The 15,371-nt window shown below is 35.1% G+C and overlaps 1 protein-coding gene across 2 annotated transcripts in view; it reads left to right on the forward strand.

Annotated features, from left to right (window-relative positions):
* The window catches only part of DNTT (DNA nucleotidylexotransferase), a 100,253-nt gene that overhangs the window by 62,435 nt on the left and 22,447 nt on the right, over nt 1-15,371 (forward strand). For both annotated transcript variants that reach the window (XM_085229562.1, XM_085229561.1), the window contains 3 exons: nt 3,397-3,499; nt 11,646-11,909; nt 13,333-13,416. In XM_085229562.1, coding sequence (XP_085085688.1) covers nt 3,397-3,499; nt 11,646-11,909; nt 13,333-13,416 — 451 coding nt within the window. The remainder of the gene's footprint in view (nt 1-3,396; nt 3,500-11,645; nt 11,910-13,332; nt 13,417-15,371) is intronic.

Below are 15,371 nucleotides of genomic sequence, written 5' to 3' on the forward strand. Positions count from 1 at the left end.
GAATCATATCTCTCAATCTCTGACCATCCATTAGTGTGCTAAAACCACTAGCGTGCATGGATTCATGGCACTTTGCAATATAAAATAGAAGATTTGTAGGGCCAGAAAAACTGAGATATAGTGTAATGACTGGAATGCCCATTTAGAGAGGAGAACTCCCAGGACTTTCCTCCCTGTACCAAACACTGGCTCTGCATTTCATATTTAAGGCTCACTCGATGACAAATAACCTGGCTATGAAAGCACCAGACTGGGTGTTCTTCTTCTCGGATGAGTGCTTTTAATCCAAGAGCTAATAACAAGTAAGTAAATAACCTGTGGACGTTGGCATGGACTCAAACGCTGTTTCTGAACTCTGGTCCTGGAACTGTACCACTGTGGGAGGCAGGGGAGATGACTGAGGAGCTGCCTCCTGTGAAGCAGGAAGATTGCCAGTATTCCTAACTGAGATAAATAAGTCAATAAAAAGAAGAGGGATCAGTGTATCAATCAGGGGGCTACCGAGTACAAGATAAAAATAGATGGTCACAGCATCATTTTGACATTTGTTTTTCAAACAAAGTGTTTTCATTCCTAAGTGAAGGATATGTATTTAATATCCTTGGTTATGGTGTGTCATGGTGAAGGCAATTCATAGCTCTGTGTAAGGAACCTGTTTTCCTGAATATGGTGAGGATTGAAAAAGACTGAGGTCCACGTCATTCCTCTTGAACTTTGGTAATGAACAAGAGATATAGGTTTTATCTCTGAGGCACTCAATTGGATGATGAATTCCGGGTTTCCAAATCTGATTTGAGGATCAGATATCTGCACCATAGTTTTTAACTCAAGTTCTTTATTATATCATATCAGGGTATACAGTTTGCTTCATCTTCAGTAAAACTGTTGGCAATGCAAATGGAGATAATTGTTGATAAACATATACATATGCTTTTTGAGTTTGGACAGAGTAACTTGGCTCTAACTGATCCTATACTGTGTGTGTATATATATATATATGCGAGGAAAAGCTCTGCTCTGCTGTGATCAATGACCATGTTCCCTTCAAATTCATCGGAATGAAGGACTGGACCAACATACACTTTTCTACATGACTTACAAGCCATGAGTAGTATATATTATAAAGCTTATGAATTTACTAAATTGCTTTTGTATTTCAAGGAAGGTGATAGATTTATTTGGAATAATAAAAAGAAAATTGCAAGTGGCACTAGTGGAGATCTGACTAAATGTTACAGTAACAGCCAACAAATTCAGTCAGAAATTCACCCAGTAAGAACCATTTCAAAGAGAAGCTGAAATATGGTTGACAGTATCAGTAATTATATATTGCATGCTTTTATATCAGTTCTAAATATTATAACTTCAATCATAACAAGCATATCAGTAAATACACTCTGTTATGCAAAATAGATGGCTGGTTGAACCCCTTGGGTTTATTACAGCCAGCTTAAGGCAGGCAGCTGTAGACAAGATTAAAATATGCATGCATTCAGTATGTGTTGAGTACCAGAGGAAGAATCAGGAATCAACTCCTGATTCCATCAATTTCAGAGTTCTTTTGATTATTTTTCTTTATAATAATTTAGGCAAGTTTTCTTATGCCACTTCCTTCATCTCTAAAATAGGAACATTAAGTTCCTTCCCTTTGGAAATAAAACAAAGCAACATTCTGAGACATGAAGTAAAAAGTGCTATGTAAGAATTTTGAATTATTATGGTAATTTATGAGATAATGAATGTCATCCTACAGAAACACCATAGAAATTGTTACTTGAAATACTAAGTATTCGTGAATTTGAATTACTTTTCAGATTCTAAGGCTAGACTGATGCTTTGTTTGATACTTCTTTTGAAATCATTTCCACCTGTTCAAGCAGTTTTGACTTTGCTGCAGACATGGCATAATAGTTTCATTATAGTGAGTTAGACTGCTTGTCAAATGTGAAACCTAGGTTTTCATTTCCTTCTATCTTGCTGCTAACACTGTTCTACTACCCATCGACTGGATGATTTCCTGTCACACAAATGGTAGTAGACATCTGCCAATCAGCTCTGTTCCTACTAACTTCCAAGTCTAAGAAATCAAGTTCAGTTTTTACACTACTTCAAGAGAAGAAATCATTTCATTAATTACAAAGGAGGAAGTATTTTGTTTTGGATAGTTCCAATTTTCACTCCTTGTGTAACAATTTACAACTTCTTTGATACTGAAAACAGAATTGAACTGAAACATACCTGATCTATAACATCACATACCCTTGTGAATAACTGCACGAGATTGATAGACAAGTAACACAGGAGATTTTGGAGCTATGCTACAGTCAAGTGCTGCTACTTCAGATTCTGGATGTTTACTCCATCTCCTGCATACTGCACCTATTTTCAGAAACATCTCTACAGAAATGACTCTGCTTTTTCCATAGGATGGCCTGGTTACAGCCAATAAATAAACGTGTATGCAGTCCTTATTGCAATATTTCAAATGCAATGAATAATTTGTATTGGTTCTGCAGGCCTCAGATGTTTTGCAATCCAGGATAAATTTTAAGACTTTCTCAAATATGATTCTGAAAGGAAACAATCCAAATAGCTTGCTTTTTTCCTGTTTTGCAATGATAACTACATCTTAATATGATTTAGAAATAACATAATTTGCAACTAGATGAAAAGCAAGTTGAATGTCTGGATTTAAATGTAGGAAAGAAAGATTATGACATCATTTTTCTTTAAGAGCATTTACGATTAAACTGTGCATATGGATATAATTCTCAATCCCTAGTAAGTCTAATAAAAAGCTTTAGTCACATTAGGATTGAATTGTTCTCAGAAAACAAAAGGACAATCGAAAAATAAAAAAAATCAACAACAACCCTAAATCAATCCCTGTGAAACGCAACATTATACTTAAAAGCAAACAAATTTAAAATATTCGGAATTATGCCTGTCATTAAAAAAAAAAAAAAAAAAAAAGAATTTTTAAGACTGTGTTGTTTATATTGGCGAGTTTTCCTGCTCCTACTGCACTGGACTCCTAAGATGTATTGTGGTATTTTGTTTATGATTTTTTTTTCTTACCAGCAATGACTAAAACCTTCGTTTCTGAGACTTAAGGGGAAGAAAGAGATTTAACATCATTAAATGGATCTGCAGTATCTAATTGAACAACAGAGAAAATGCGTCAGAACTTTAGATTATTAGCTAACAGAGAAAACTAACAGACCTGATAAAAGAAAGAGAAGATTCAATTTTGATTGTGTTTCAGGAAACATTGCTATCGCTTGATGTTCTTTTTATAATGCAGCCAAAACTATATATATATATTCTCTTTGAAAGTAGCGTAAAATTCAAAAAGAATTTAACTCTTTTATTCTTCTTGTTATTCATTGCTTTCAGGGGTAAGAAGATTGGGCATGATATTGATTTTTTGATCACCAATCCAGGACAAAGGGAAGATGATGAACTTCTGCATAAAGTTGTTAACTTATGGAAAAAGCAAGTATGAACATAATAACATTTAGCTATATATATATATATGTTCTAAAAGCACTGAATTAAGCCTATGTAGTAGTTAAGTTGACTCTTGAAATTGGATGTTATTCTAGTTGGTTATTAATCATGATTATCTAGATGTATCCTTCAGCTCAGTGTGCTGCAGATGAAGGCTGTATCAGGAGTTCTCTATGTGTTGTTATATATTCCTGTGAGAGGTAAGAAGTTAGGCTAAATGGAGGTTTGGGTGGCACAGTAAAATTGTTCTTATACTTAAAAAAAGAAAAAATTATATATATATAATATGTATATTTATGTATATATAAATGTATGTATATATGTATACTTATATATATATAATTATATATATATAGATATGCATTCTTCTTGAAATGGAAGTAATTCCTCCCAAGTTACTGTTTTTGTTTCAGGGAGTTCTATTTTAAGTACAGTGGACTTCTGTTACCGTATGGTGTGATGGCAGCTAATCTGAAAACTGAGTATACAGTTCTAGGAGTTCTGGCTTCCTTTCAACCCATAGATTAGCAGTTTTCCTGGTTTCCATTGTGAGAATTGTTGTAGCCCTTTATGATGTCTATATTTTTTTGACTGCACACATTTCACAGATGAATTGTTAATCTAAGGGTTTTTCTATTCAGTTTTCTTCATTTCCAAACAGCTTTAAACTCGGAAAATTTTCAATTATAATAGGTGGAGGTATCTCAAAATATTCCTGGGTCAGAAATACAGCATGTTGGAAATAATAAATTTTGTTTCTTTTTCAACCTTTCTGACCAGCCAAGATATTTTTGACATTTATTATCTGTACCATTCAAAGGAACTGAGTACATTTCAACATGTCAAAGAGCAGCACTTTGTATGAAGTGAATCATTAAATGCCCCAGTGCTAAGCAGTTCAGCTTTCAGTGCAGATAGCCTAGCCAGAATGCCTTTGAACTGATTCTTGACCCATGGACTTTAATTAAAGTATAATGGGTTAAGAGATTTTAAAAGATTTAAAAAACATACCCCAAACAAACAAAAACTTATCTGATGGAATAAATGTTATGTTTTAGAGCCTTTCAACTGGATTTAATGTCAAGGCATCAAACTAGATCTTTCCTGATACAATCCTAGTGGAATTTCTCTTCCTTCAGCTGACTTTTGGTCTTCAAAATGCTAAAAGATTATTACTAATTTTGTAGATCTCTCTGATTTCCATCATAATTCTCCATGGAAAATGTACATATTGAAATAGATTTCTTGCAGATAAACTTTCTGCTGCACTGAAAAGTAATGAAGCTGCGGCAATTAATGATTGCTAAGAAGCAGCTCTATTTTTATCTCTTTATTATTATGTAAAGCTTCTTCCTCAGTTATCCCACTCCCTTAATTCCAAGCAAAGCTGCATTTCTTCTTGTAGGTTGTGCTTTTACCTTTTTAAGCAGACTTGAGCTTCTGGGAAGCCATGTGCTTCGGTCCTCCAAAAACTCCTGTGACTCTTGGGCCTGTCCCCAAATGCAGCCTTTCATCCCTTCTCCCATTCTGTCATATTCCACTTACCTTAATGAGAGCAGTGGTTGTCTGAGAAGTCTGGCAATGGTGGAAGATTTTCAGGTCACCCCGAGGTGTTTTCATTAAATGGAATTGAGAGGAAAGAAATAGAAAATAAATTGTTCTTGTTGATTTTTTTTTTTTAAGGATAAAATTTGGCAGAAATGAGTGCAATGAGAGAGCTGGAGGTCAAGGGTTTGGTGAAAAGATTAGGATTTCTCTAGATATCCGAGTACAAAGAAAATATCAGAAGGGGGGTGCGCAGTGATTGTGAAAATCAAACCCAAATAAGATTGTTTAAACCTATGGACAAACATTTTCAATGATTTTTTTATTTTTTTTTTCCCAGAAATTTCTATGGCTTACAACACTCTACATCCTCTTTACTGTGGTAGTTATAATATACAGGCTTGTAGCATCACTACTGAAAAAATTACCTGCCAGCAAAATCAGAATACAAAAAGAAAGAGAAGAATTATACTCTTGCTTTTTTATCAGCTTTGATTTTGAAGAGTGAAAAAATAAAAAAAAAAAGTCTAAAACGCTGTAATACTTTTTGACAGTACACCTGTCGGCTGTTTCACAGCTTTCCAGTTTTGTGCTACTGTTTCAAAGCCCAGATTCATCAAAGAATGTCACTGAGGTCATGATGTTGCCTTCCTTACAGCAGCTCTTAGTGAAGGATTCTGCAATGTTTTACTCCTAAGCTATGAACCCTACCCTTATTTGAATAGTTTAAAAGGACCTTTCTCTTAGCTGAAAAGTTTAGAGATTTTTCTTTTGGAAGCTGCTGGGAACTAAGTGGTTAAATCAGCACTATTATTCTTTTGATACAGCATCATCAGGGATGAATGGGCTGAAGTAAAGAGAACACAGTCTCTCTGCTGAACTTCAAAGTAGCATGGCTAAATAGAAAAGCTGCAATGCAGTACACAGGTTATGGTTTTAATGGTTCCAGGAAACTTCTTCAAGGAAGTAAGAGATTAATTCCTCTGTGGGATAGAGGTTCATGGGAAATTTGTAGGCATATAGGCTGTGCCATCTGTGGCAATAAAGCTTCATTTGCATACTATGTAAAGAGTATTTTATTTTTCACTAAAAACTTATAGAGCTATATTTAGCACTGTTCCTGTTGTTAGATATGTACCATGAACAGAGAAAGAAGAGATTGCATTACTGCAGGCATTGCTGCACTCTACTTGTTGTTTTGTTTTTGTTTTGTTTTTTTTTTTGCTTTTTTTTGTTTGCTTTTTTGTTTGTTTGTTTTAAATTCATGTAAGTATAATGTTGCATTAGCTCACATTGCCATTTCAGTTTTCTTTTGGCTTTTAATATGGATGCCTTCCTGTGTATACTTATTCCAGCATTCTGTGGTCTGGTTTAGACTCTATCATTCACCCTTGCTGAGGTGAACAGATCAGGGAAAGGAAGGCCTGATGTCCATTCGGTGGAGAGAAAAAAGTGAATGGTCTAGCTTTTTCATTACTGGTGAAGGTTTTTGTAAACAGAGTTCACAGAACAGAAGCACATGGATTATTGAATGACAGCTGGATTTCAGTAGCAACAAAAGCTGTTTCTGAGACAAGATACAGAAACAGTTACGAAGCCAGAACAAAGCTTATTTCTCTCAGATGAATGCTCTGTTCATGCAGAAATCTATTCACTCTGTGTAAACAAATGTTGCCTCACCTTTTGCATTCTGATTTTTTCATTGAGCATTTTGGCTCAACTTCAGAAGAAGTTGAGGGCATTCTTAACTATAATAGACTAGTGCATGGTGACTAGAGCACAACAGTGGGACATAAGAGAATTTGGCTTACATTTATTTAGGCAGAGGATGGGGCTGAATGTGACTGTCCAGCCTCTGAAATTGCATAAAATAGGCAGAAGTTTTTCTCTTCTTGCTATGTTTTACATAAAGGCCCCAGCAGCAATGGCAGTTGTTATGAAGTCTGATATTTCTGGTGTGTGCTCCATATATCTATATGGTTTAAGTATGTATATTTCCCTTATGTATATATAACTTGTTTACGTACAAAGTTATGTATATATTAATTTTCAGATGTGTAGTTGAATCTCTTCCTCAATTCTGGGTAACTTCATAGCTTTCTGGACTAACTTATTCAACACTTGGTCACCTGAGATGTCCCCCATGTAGCATGTGCAATTCCATCAGTCTTTCTTGCCCACCAGTAGAAATGGTCGTGGCATGGAGGCAAAAAATCTTTGTTCCTGAACTCTGGTGCTGGGCTGTCAAAACCAAGCTGTTTGGGACATACCCAGAATTTCAGACCATTTTTCTGCATAGGGAATTTCAAGTTCTTCTAGTTGGTAAAATTGGCATCAAGTAGAAAAAGGCAGCTGCATGATTAGGCAGCAGCTGTAAAGTTTTGCATTGCTGATCGAGTCTTTGATGCCATTTCCTAATGATTCCTCACTTTAGCTGCATTGATTGCTCCCAGGCATCAGTTCCTTGAGCTGCTCCAATTTATAGAATTCCATTTGCCTCACCTAAATAGGGATTTTTCCGTGTTGCAACCTTGAACTAACATGCTTGCAACCTACTTTGGATTGTTGTAACTATTTCAGTGAAAATAATTCTGTTCTACTTCAATAAACTCTCTGAGAAGGAAATTAAGAACAATGACATATCTATATTTCAGAAGAACATATGGGATTACATTTTTGGGTGGTATAAAACTATATTAATTAGCCTTAACAGAATTAATTTACCTAACAATATTAGGAATTATGACTGTAATGTTAAAAATGGGATAGAATTTTGTTTAATTAAGAGTAGCGAAGAATGGTGAAGACCATACTTGGATTGATTTTTCAGCTACTGATTCAGATTTTTCCCCAGTTTGATCATGCATTGACTCTACTATCCATACTATTGGTGTACCAGCACTCAGACTATTTAAGTAAGTGTGCACAATCACTTTTAAAAGGGAAAATGTTTATGATTATTGACATAATTGCCCTAAAAAATACATTTGATTCTGGTGGTGTTGTAAATTTGGGACATGAAAATGTCCACATTTTAAAACTTGATTGCATAAACAAGGTCTACAGCAGTTTATGGTTTGAAGATCAAATTGAAATTCGCAAACAACTGGACATTCTCTGACAGACTAATGCGAAGGCTGCTGTTCTGCAGCTAGCAGTAGCCAGAACTTCATGCAATCTTCATAGCTGACTGCCCTTCAAGTCACACTTTTTTCAAAATGTACAGAAGTGCCATTTCAGCTGTATGGGGTGATGGTGAAGACCAGTGCCTAATACAGAATCACAAAATGACCCGGGTTGGAAGGGACCTCAAGGATCATGAATCTCCAACCCTGCCACAGTCAAAAACATTCCGATGGATATAGGCTAGGCTTTGGCTCCTGTTTAAAGATTGTATCATGGCCTTCAATCTGGTTTCATCTGCTTGTTGAACTCAGCACTTATGTAATTATTGTCTAAGTGATTTATTTTGAAGTTGAGATAAATATTTACAGCAGTATCTATTATTTTATGCTCTTTATGACAGCGTTAGAAATTGACCAACAAATTATGAAAAAAAAACACCACAAGAAAACCCAGAGATATCTAGTCCTAGAATAATTTTTTCCTAAATATCTTAAACAACTGCTAACCATGGCCATCTGCAAATTCTTAAAATATATTCAAGTAGAAGATGCAGCTTAGTCAGCAAGAGAAAACAGCTATATGAAGGCTCCAGTACTGAATCATTAACTGCTACATAATTGCTTGATGTTAAATCTCAGGTGCACAAGGCGCATTCCCTTGTCCTAAACAGAAGAGTAGGAAGTTAGAGAGGAAGAAAAACAACCATCTTACCAGCAAACAAATGGGTGGGACATGTATTTAAATGCTGTACCTTAAAACAGCTGGGAGACTTTGAGGGCAGGACCTTCTTTAGTTGTGATATCTTGGGTGACTTTAGGTAAAGGGAACATATTTATTTTTAGTGTGTTCAGTACAGCAAAGACTGCATGTCAAATTTACTCTGTTTACATTTACAACTATACTTTTTAATTTGGAAATAGCAAGTATCAGTTCCTTGTGACACTGGGGTAAAATCAAGTAAAAATTATAATCACTTTTAAGGATGGATATAAGAGAGCACCTGCTAAAAATAAGCATTTTCAAATCAACAGACTTGGAAACTATTAATCCCAGATGGGGAGCTACATAAGAAGTTTTCTCAGATCAGTTTGTAACTATTTTCAAAATCAGGAATAATTCCAAAGAAGTAAAAAAATGTTTATCCAAGGCAAATAGTTTTCATTAAAAGAACTGGACCAGTGACTCATAGAACAGCCTGTGACTGATTCCTAATAAAATAATGTGATTGTTAATTTGGAACCATCTTCAACAAAAACATCAAGGCTGAAAATCTAAAAATACCTGTCAGTGCCTCTTCGGGGAGTTGGAATTCACATCTTCCTAAGTGTTTCTGTTGTGCTATTTTTTTTTCCCCTGCACTAGCTCTGAAGTAACTTTATTGCTGTGAAGTATTTTATAAGATATTTAACAAGTTACCCCATAAAGTTATCATACTTGCACTACGCTAAAAAATATATATGTATATTTTAAATTATGACTATTTTTTTAATGGAGATATCCTTCTAAAAATCTTTTCATTATCAGCTGTGTTTATAAGAGATCTGATGTAGAGAATGTTGTAATTAACCGTGGATAACCATCTAAGAAAATTGCTTCTAAATGACTTCAGTTCAATATTGCAGATTTTAAAAGAAAAGAAAACAAAGCAACAACAAAAAAACCTATAACAAAAGCTGATATGATTCTTTCTTCTTCACCATATAATAAGGGATATGTAAACTAAAAGTGAGGATTGTGGGGGTTTTTTGTGGTGAGACTAATATAAAAATTCCTAGAGAAGAGGAAGGAGGATACATACACATTTATGGGACTTCAGAGGGGAGAGAAAATTTGATCCAAGCACATAAAACAATCCTGGGGATGGAAATTTTAAAAATCAGTCTGTTCATCTTACCACAGAAGTGTGAGAAGTAAATTTAAAGAACTGTGAAACAAATACGATAAGACAGCTGACAATTACCCTTTGGCCTGTTGATCTTGAAGAGAAAACTAAAAGGCTCATTTAGCTTGAGTGTGGTTAGTAAATTCAGCTTAGTAGTTTTTCTCAATAATAAGTAAACATGAGTTAACCTATTGAGGAAGTGGTTTCTGCACCATTGTTGCTAACCTTTATAACAAAGCCACAATACCTTTGCAAAGACAAATCTCAGTAGTCTCTAATTCTTGTGTAGCGTTGCAGAGAGAGGCAATTGCAGTGGTCTCCTGTATTTTATGAATCTATAAAATTTAAATTAAAGTTGAGTACCAGGAGTCAAGCACACATCTGAGTGTTTTCATCATGTTGGAACTGCGCTCAGAAAGTGGAATCTCTTTGCCAGCTGAGCCCTTCTGATAGTGTCAGTGATACTGCATGTTGCTATATTACTGCATATAAAGCCCCATTTCTATTCTGAAATCCCAACCATGACTGAAAGAAGCAGGGTTATGGTCAATATCTACTTTATTACTTTGCTCTTTTGTATTTGATGTTTTGTATTTGCTAAAAAATGATGTGCTGGGTAGCAGAGAAAGGGAGGCTGGTCTTTGTCATGTCCCAGGTGCTGTGCTTTGGGTGAGGAGAAGATTTCTGGCTGCAGGGAGTAGGGAAGATTACTCTTCACTTGAGGGTGACTGAACATGGAGAGATTTAAAAACCTTTGGGAGTACAGGGTAAATCTGAAATGCCCAGGAAATCAGTAGCCTTGAAAGTTGCCTAGAAATGCAAACAAAATGCACAGAAACAGGGCTGAGATATGTCAGAAAAATGCTTTTCCTAAGGACCTTAAAGAGAATAGTGCAGAGTTTACAGCAAACCCAGGAACTTTTGAAAGGTTGCTGGCTACAGAGATGGAGGAAGGCACTGTCTCTTCTGCCCAGCCTTTCCTGCAATGCTGGATTAGAAAGAATTCATTCACAACACTTTATTACTTCTATTTTTATCCTCACTTTGAACTGTCTTTATTATTAAATAATGTTTATATTTTAATAAATTCTGACTCTATGTTCACCACTTTGTTATGGCTCACTCCCCTCTAACAAAAGTAGTGATCAGGGCCATGTCACAAGGAAATCTCACACAGATAGCCCAAATTCTTTGTTTGGAAGCTGTCAGCAAGATTGTTTTCTCCACTACTGTGTTTTACTAGATGTCTGCCTTGTGAGAAAGCATCAGTAGTTACTCCAGAATTTCTGTTGACATCAACTACAAAAGCCTTAAGGGGAAGGCAAGGAAGAGAAGAACCACAAATGTCTTTGTATACGATAGGATGTCTCTATCGGATGATTAGCACTTTAAATTTCCCTCCAAAAATCAGCTAATATTTTTCCAAAAGTTATACTTGGTTTATTGTATAAATTTTACCCAGACTTGGCTATTCACACTTCTGTGTTTACTGAAATTGCATTTTACAAACAACTTTAATAGCTATCTAGAAAGTCTGTCATTTCAATCCAGTAATTTAATGCAAACAATGTCTTCTTTTTAGGGCTTACTTCTATATTGTGATATAATTGAATCAACATTTGTTAAGGAACAGATTCCAAGCAGGCATGTTGATGCCATGGATCATTTTCAGAAGTGTTTTGCAATTTTAAAATTATACCAGGCAAGAGTAGACAACAGCAGTTACAACATGTCAAAAAAATGTGACATGGCAGAAGTCAAAGACTGGAAAGCAATCCGTGTGGATCTGGTCATAACCCCCTTTGAGCAATATGCATATGCTTTGTTAGGCTGGACTGGCTCCAGGGTGAGTAACCATAGCAGTCTATTTTTCTTTGCACTGCTAACCTATTTTTGCTTTTGCATCACTACTCTGAATTCATGGCATTTTAAAAAATATTCCTGTTCTCCACATCTCAAAATCAGTGATCTTAGGTTGTAGATGTTGAACTCATCAATGATGTTTTTGGCTAACATGCACTTTCCTTGAAGCACAGTGTTTAGGTTTGTGAAATGAAGAGCTAGGCTTATAGTCTCTTACATTATTGACTTTTTACATCACACTAGTGTTAACAAGCGGCTTAAATTGTTACTGAATAAAGAGATGATTTGGAAAGTGTTACAGAATTATCATAAAGATGTTATGGGATGTTTACCATTTGGGGAAAAAATGTTCTGATTTGGAACTTAATTTGTTTCATAGAAAATTGAAAACAGTTTGATCCTTTTCTCTTTGGATTAATGAAATTTTTTTGTGCGTCAGTTTTATTTTATTTGTGTATTGTAAAAAATAATAAAACTTTAAAATTGTTAGCTTTGAACTAAAATAATTTTTTTTCATTAGGATTCTAATATGAAAATAAAAGTTCAAATGATAGCTACTTTCATAATAGACATTGTAATGAGTAGTTGTTGTACTGAGTATAACATAAAATAGCACAATATTTTCAAGATAAATTCTATATAATTGCAAACTCAAAATTTAAACAATTAGTCTCTCTCCAGACAGAATTAGTATATAATTTACATTCTTTCCCTCTGATATTACATGGTATTACCAAGAGCTTCTAAGCCTGCTCTGAATGAGCTTTTTTATGTGCTAGAAGCATTGCCTCTCTATTCTACTTAAGTTAATCAGAAGCAGGGTGTTTTATATGAGGCCAGTTACAGCTATTGATGTGTTCTCTTGCTGAGCTGATGAGTTACTTCAGCCACATTTCTATTTTGAGATGATAAAATGTATTTACTTGGATATTGGATTAAGTCCTGCAATATTTGGGGTCCATCTTATCCAGGAGATGTCTGGCTGCTTAAAAGCCCTTCTCAATTCTGCAGGCAGGTGTCTGCTCTGAAAATGTAGTTTGAGAGGCCCTTTGTAGGCAAGGAATCCATCTTTCTCTACCTTGCTCATTTCCTGCTACTTGATGAGATAATTCACCTAGGGGCTGTGGGAGCCCATAGTATTCTGTACATAGCCTTACTTTCTCTTGTAGTATCCAGCTATTCTCAAACCAGCCAGCTGAAATGATGGATCATTGCCAATCATTGCCCTTTCAGATGATTCATTTGTTCAGACTATTATCTTTTGATAGAGGCAATTTTTCCATGTTCATTTATTATTGGTTTGCTGTTAGGATCCTTATAGAGAGGTAACAGTTTTGTTTTGCCAGAATTAGTTATTTGTGTTCTGTTTTGTTGTTTTGTTTGTTTGTTTGTTTGTTTTTTTACAGCAATTTGGACGTGATTTGCGGAGGTATGCTACTCATGAAAGGAAGATGATGTTGGATAACCATGCCTTATATGATAAGAGAAAGGTACTGTTTGCCCTCAAAAATAAGTTACCAGATTTTTATTTCTGAACTTGTATTTTCAGATTTTTTTTTTTTATATTCACATATATAAAATATTTTAGCTTGAAGCTATATCTGTAAAATAGTCCCATCTTCTCAAGATGTAGTTTTACTGATACAGCCTGATTCAGCCTGAACCAGTAAATCTGGAAATCTTTGGCATAGTTGAGATAATTTCTTGGAATGAAACCTTCACAAAATAGAGAACAACTCATCTGCAAACATTTGAAAAAAGTACTTTATTGTCCAGTTTCAGAATGAAAGGTCATTTCTCTGTCATAGGCACAATTTCAATGGAGATTGTACTAACATTTTGGAGGAAAAAAGAGATACTGACTAGTATCTGTTCAACTAAAGGCCTTAGGAAATTCCAATAGAGAATGACACCAAGAGGAAATCAGGGATCATCATACTTCTAAAGACTTGTATTCAGAACTCTGTGCATAGTTGTTTCACCAGGCTTGTTAGTGTTGGTGAAATGGTAATAATGCTATTCTAAAAGCTTTTGGCTGCAAATATACTGATCTCTGCATTTATCTGGTTTAATGTCTGTATTTTTAATAGGGCATTTTAATAAGAAGCAAACTCAATGTTGAAGATGTTTATTGATGTCATTATAAAGGCAAAATACCATGTCAAATTTTTACATTAATCCTTCCTCTGTATTGCTTATACAAAGGAGGCTGCTTTTAGCATCTCTACTGACATACAGCATTTTCTCATTGTTTATGAGATGCAGCAGTGATCTAAGTGCTCACTCCATTTCAGCTGTATCTATATGTGCTAGTCAGGCTCAGATGGTAGAGAATCCTCAGCTCACATAGAAACCCAGGGAAATTATCAGACTAATGATCAATTTAGTCAAATGTTCTGTCTCCAACAATGTCAATACTAGATGCTTCAGAAGAAAATACAAAATTGCATAGTAGATAATGTGCAATTACATGTCTAAGGGAGAACCTTCTTCATGAACTCAGGGGTGATGTCCCTACTTGTCTTTCTTTTATATTTTAAATGCTTTCAAAATACAAACCCTTTGCAGCAACATAGTGTAGCAAATATTCTTATCTGTAGGTTAATATGTGCTCTTTCAGGTAACTTTTCCAGTGTAACAGATGACTGCACTAGTGAATTACAAAGAAATGCTAGTGTTACTCTTTGTATCCTACAAAAATTGCCCATGTGGGATGCATGCATATATCATTACACGATACATGTTTCCATGGGAATTTTAGTGGGCTAATGAAGACATTGCACAGTAAAATGATGAATTTATCTTCACAATGGCATCTGGGAAGAAGGCTGATGTTGAAATTCCAAATTTTCAGGTGAGGCATAGTGAGATCTAGAAAAACACTGATTGGAAGAGTCCTCTGTTGTCAGCATCTGGATTGGATTTTATCCTATGGAGTATCTGCTTCAGGACTTTGAAAAAAAGTATATAACCATGACACGTTTCTCAAGGCTATAAGCTAAAACTGAATCTCTAGTGCTTTTTATCAGTCTTTATGTCTGAGTCTCAAGTCATGTTTCTTCATTGTACTGCCCAAAGATGAGGAAACAAAATCAGTAGTGGGACCAACAAGCCAGATTTACAGTTTTTTTCCTTGCTATTACCACTAACTGCAGTAATTATTTGACAAGAGCAAGGAAAAGAAAATCCAAGCCTATATGGGTAATTTCAACTGTCCTGAACATGAAATCCTTATTCTAGGGTTAAGTGAATAGCAGAAATTGATCAAATGTTCCTTTCTGGATGGACTCTACTTGATTTGGATTTTCTTTTTTTTTTTTTTCATCCATTAAAAAAATACCAACATCTTCCTTTTCTCATTTAATCCCAGACACAGCCAGTTTGCTTCCAAATTTTATTTTCTAGTGCAAGATACAGACACACTCCAGATTTCCAAACAAGGACT

This window comes from Meleagris gallopavo, chromosome 8 (genome assembly GCF_905368555.1).
Source record: "Meleagris gallopavo chromosome 8, MGAL_WU_HG_1.1, whole genome shotgun sequence".
NCBI lineage: Eukaryota > Metazoa > Chordata > Aves > Galliformes > Phasianidae > Meleagris > Meleagris gallopavo.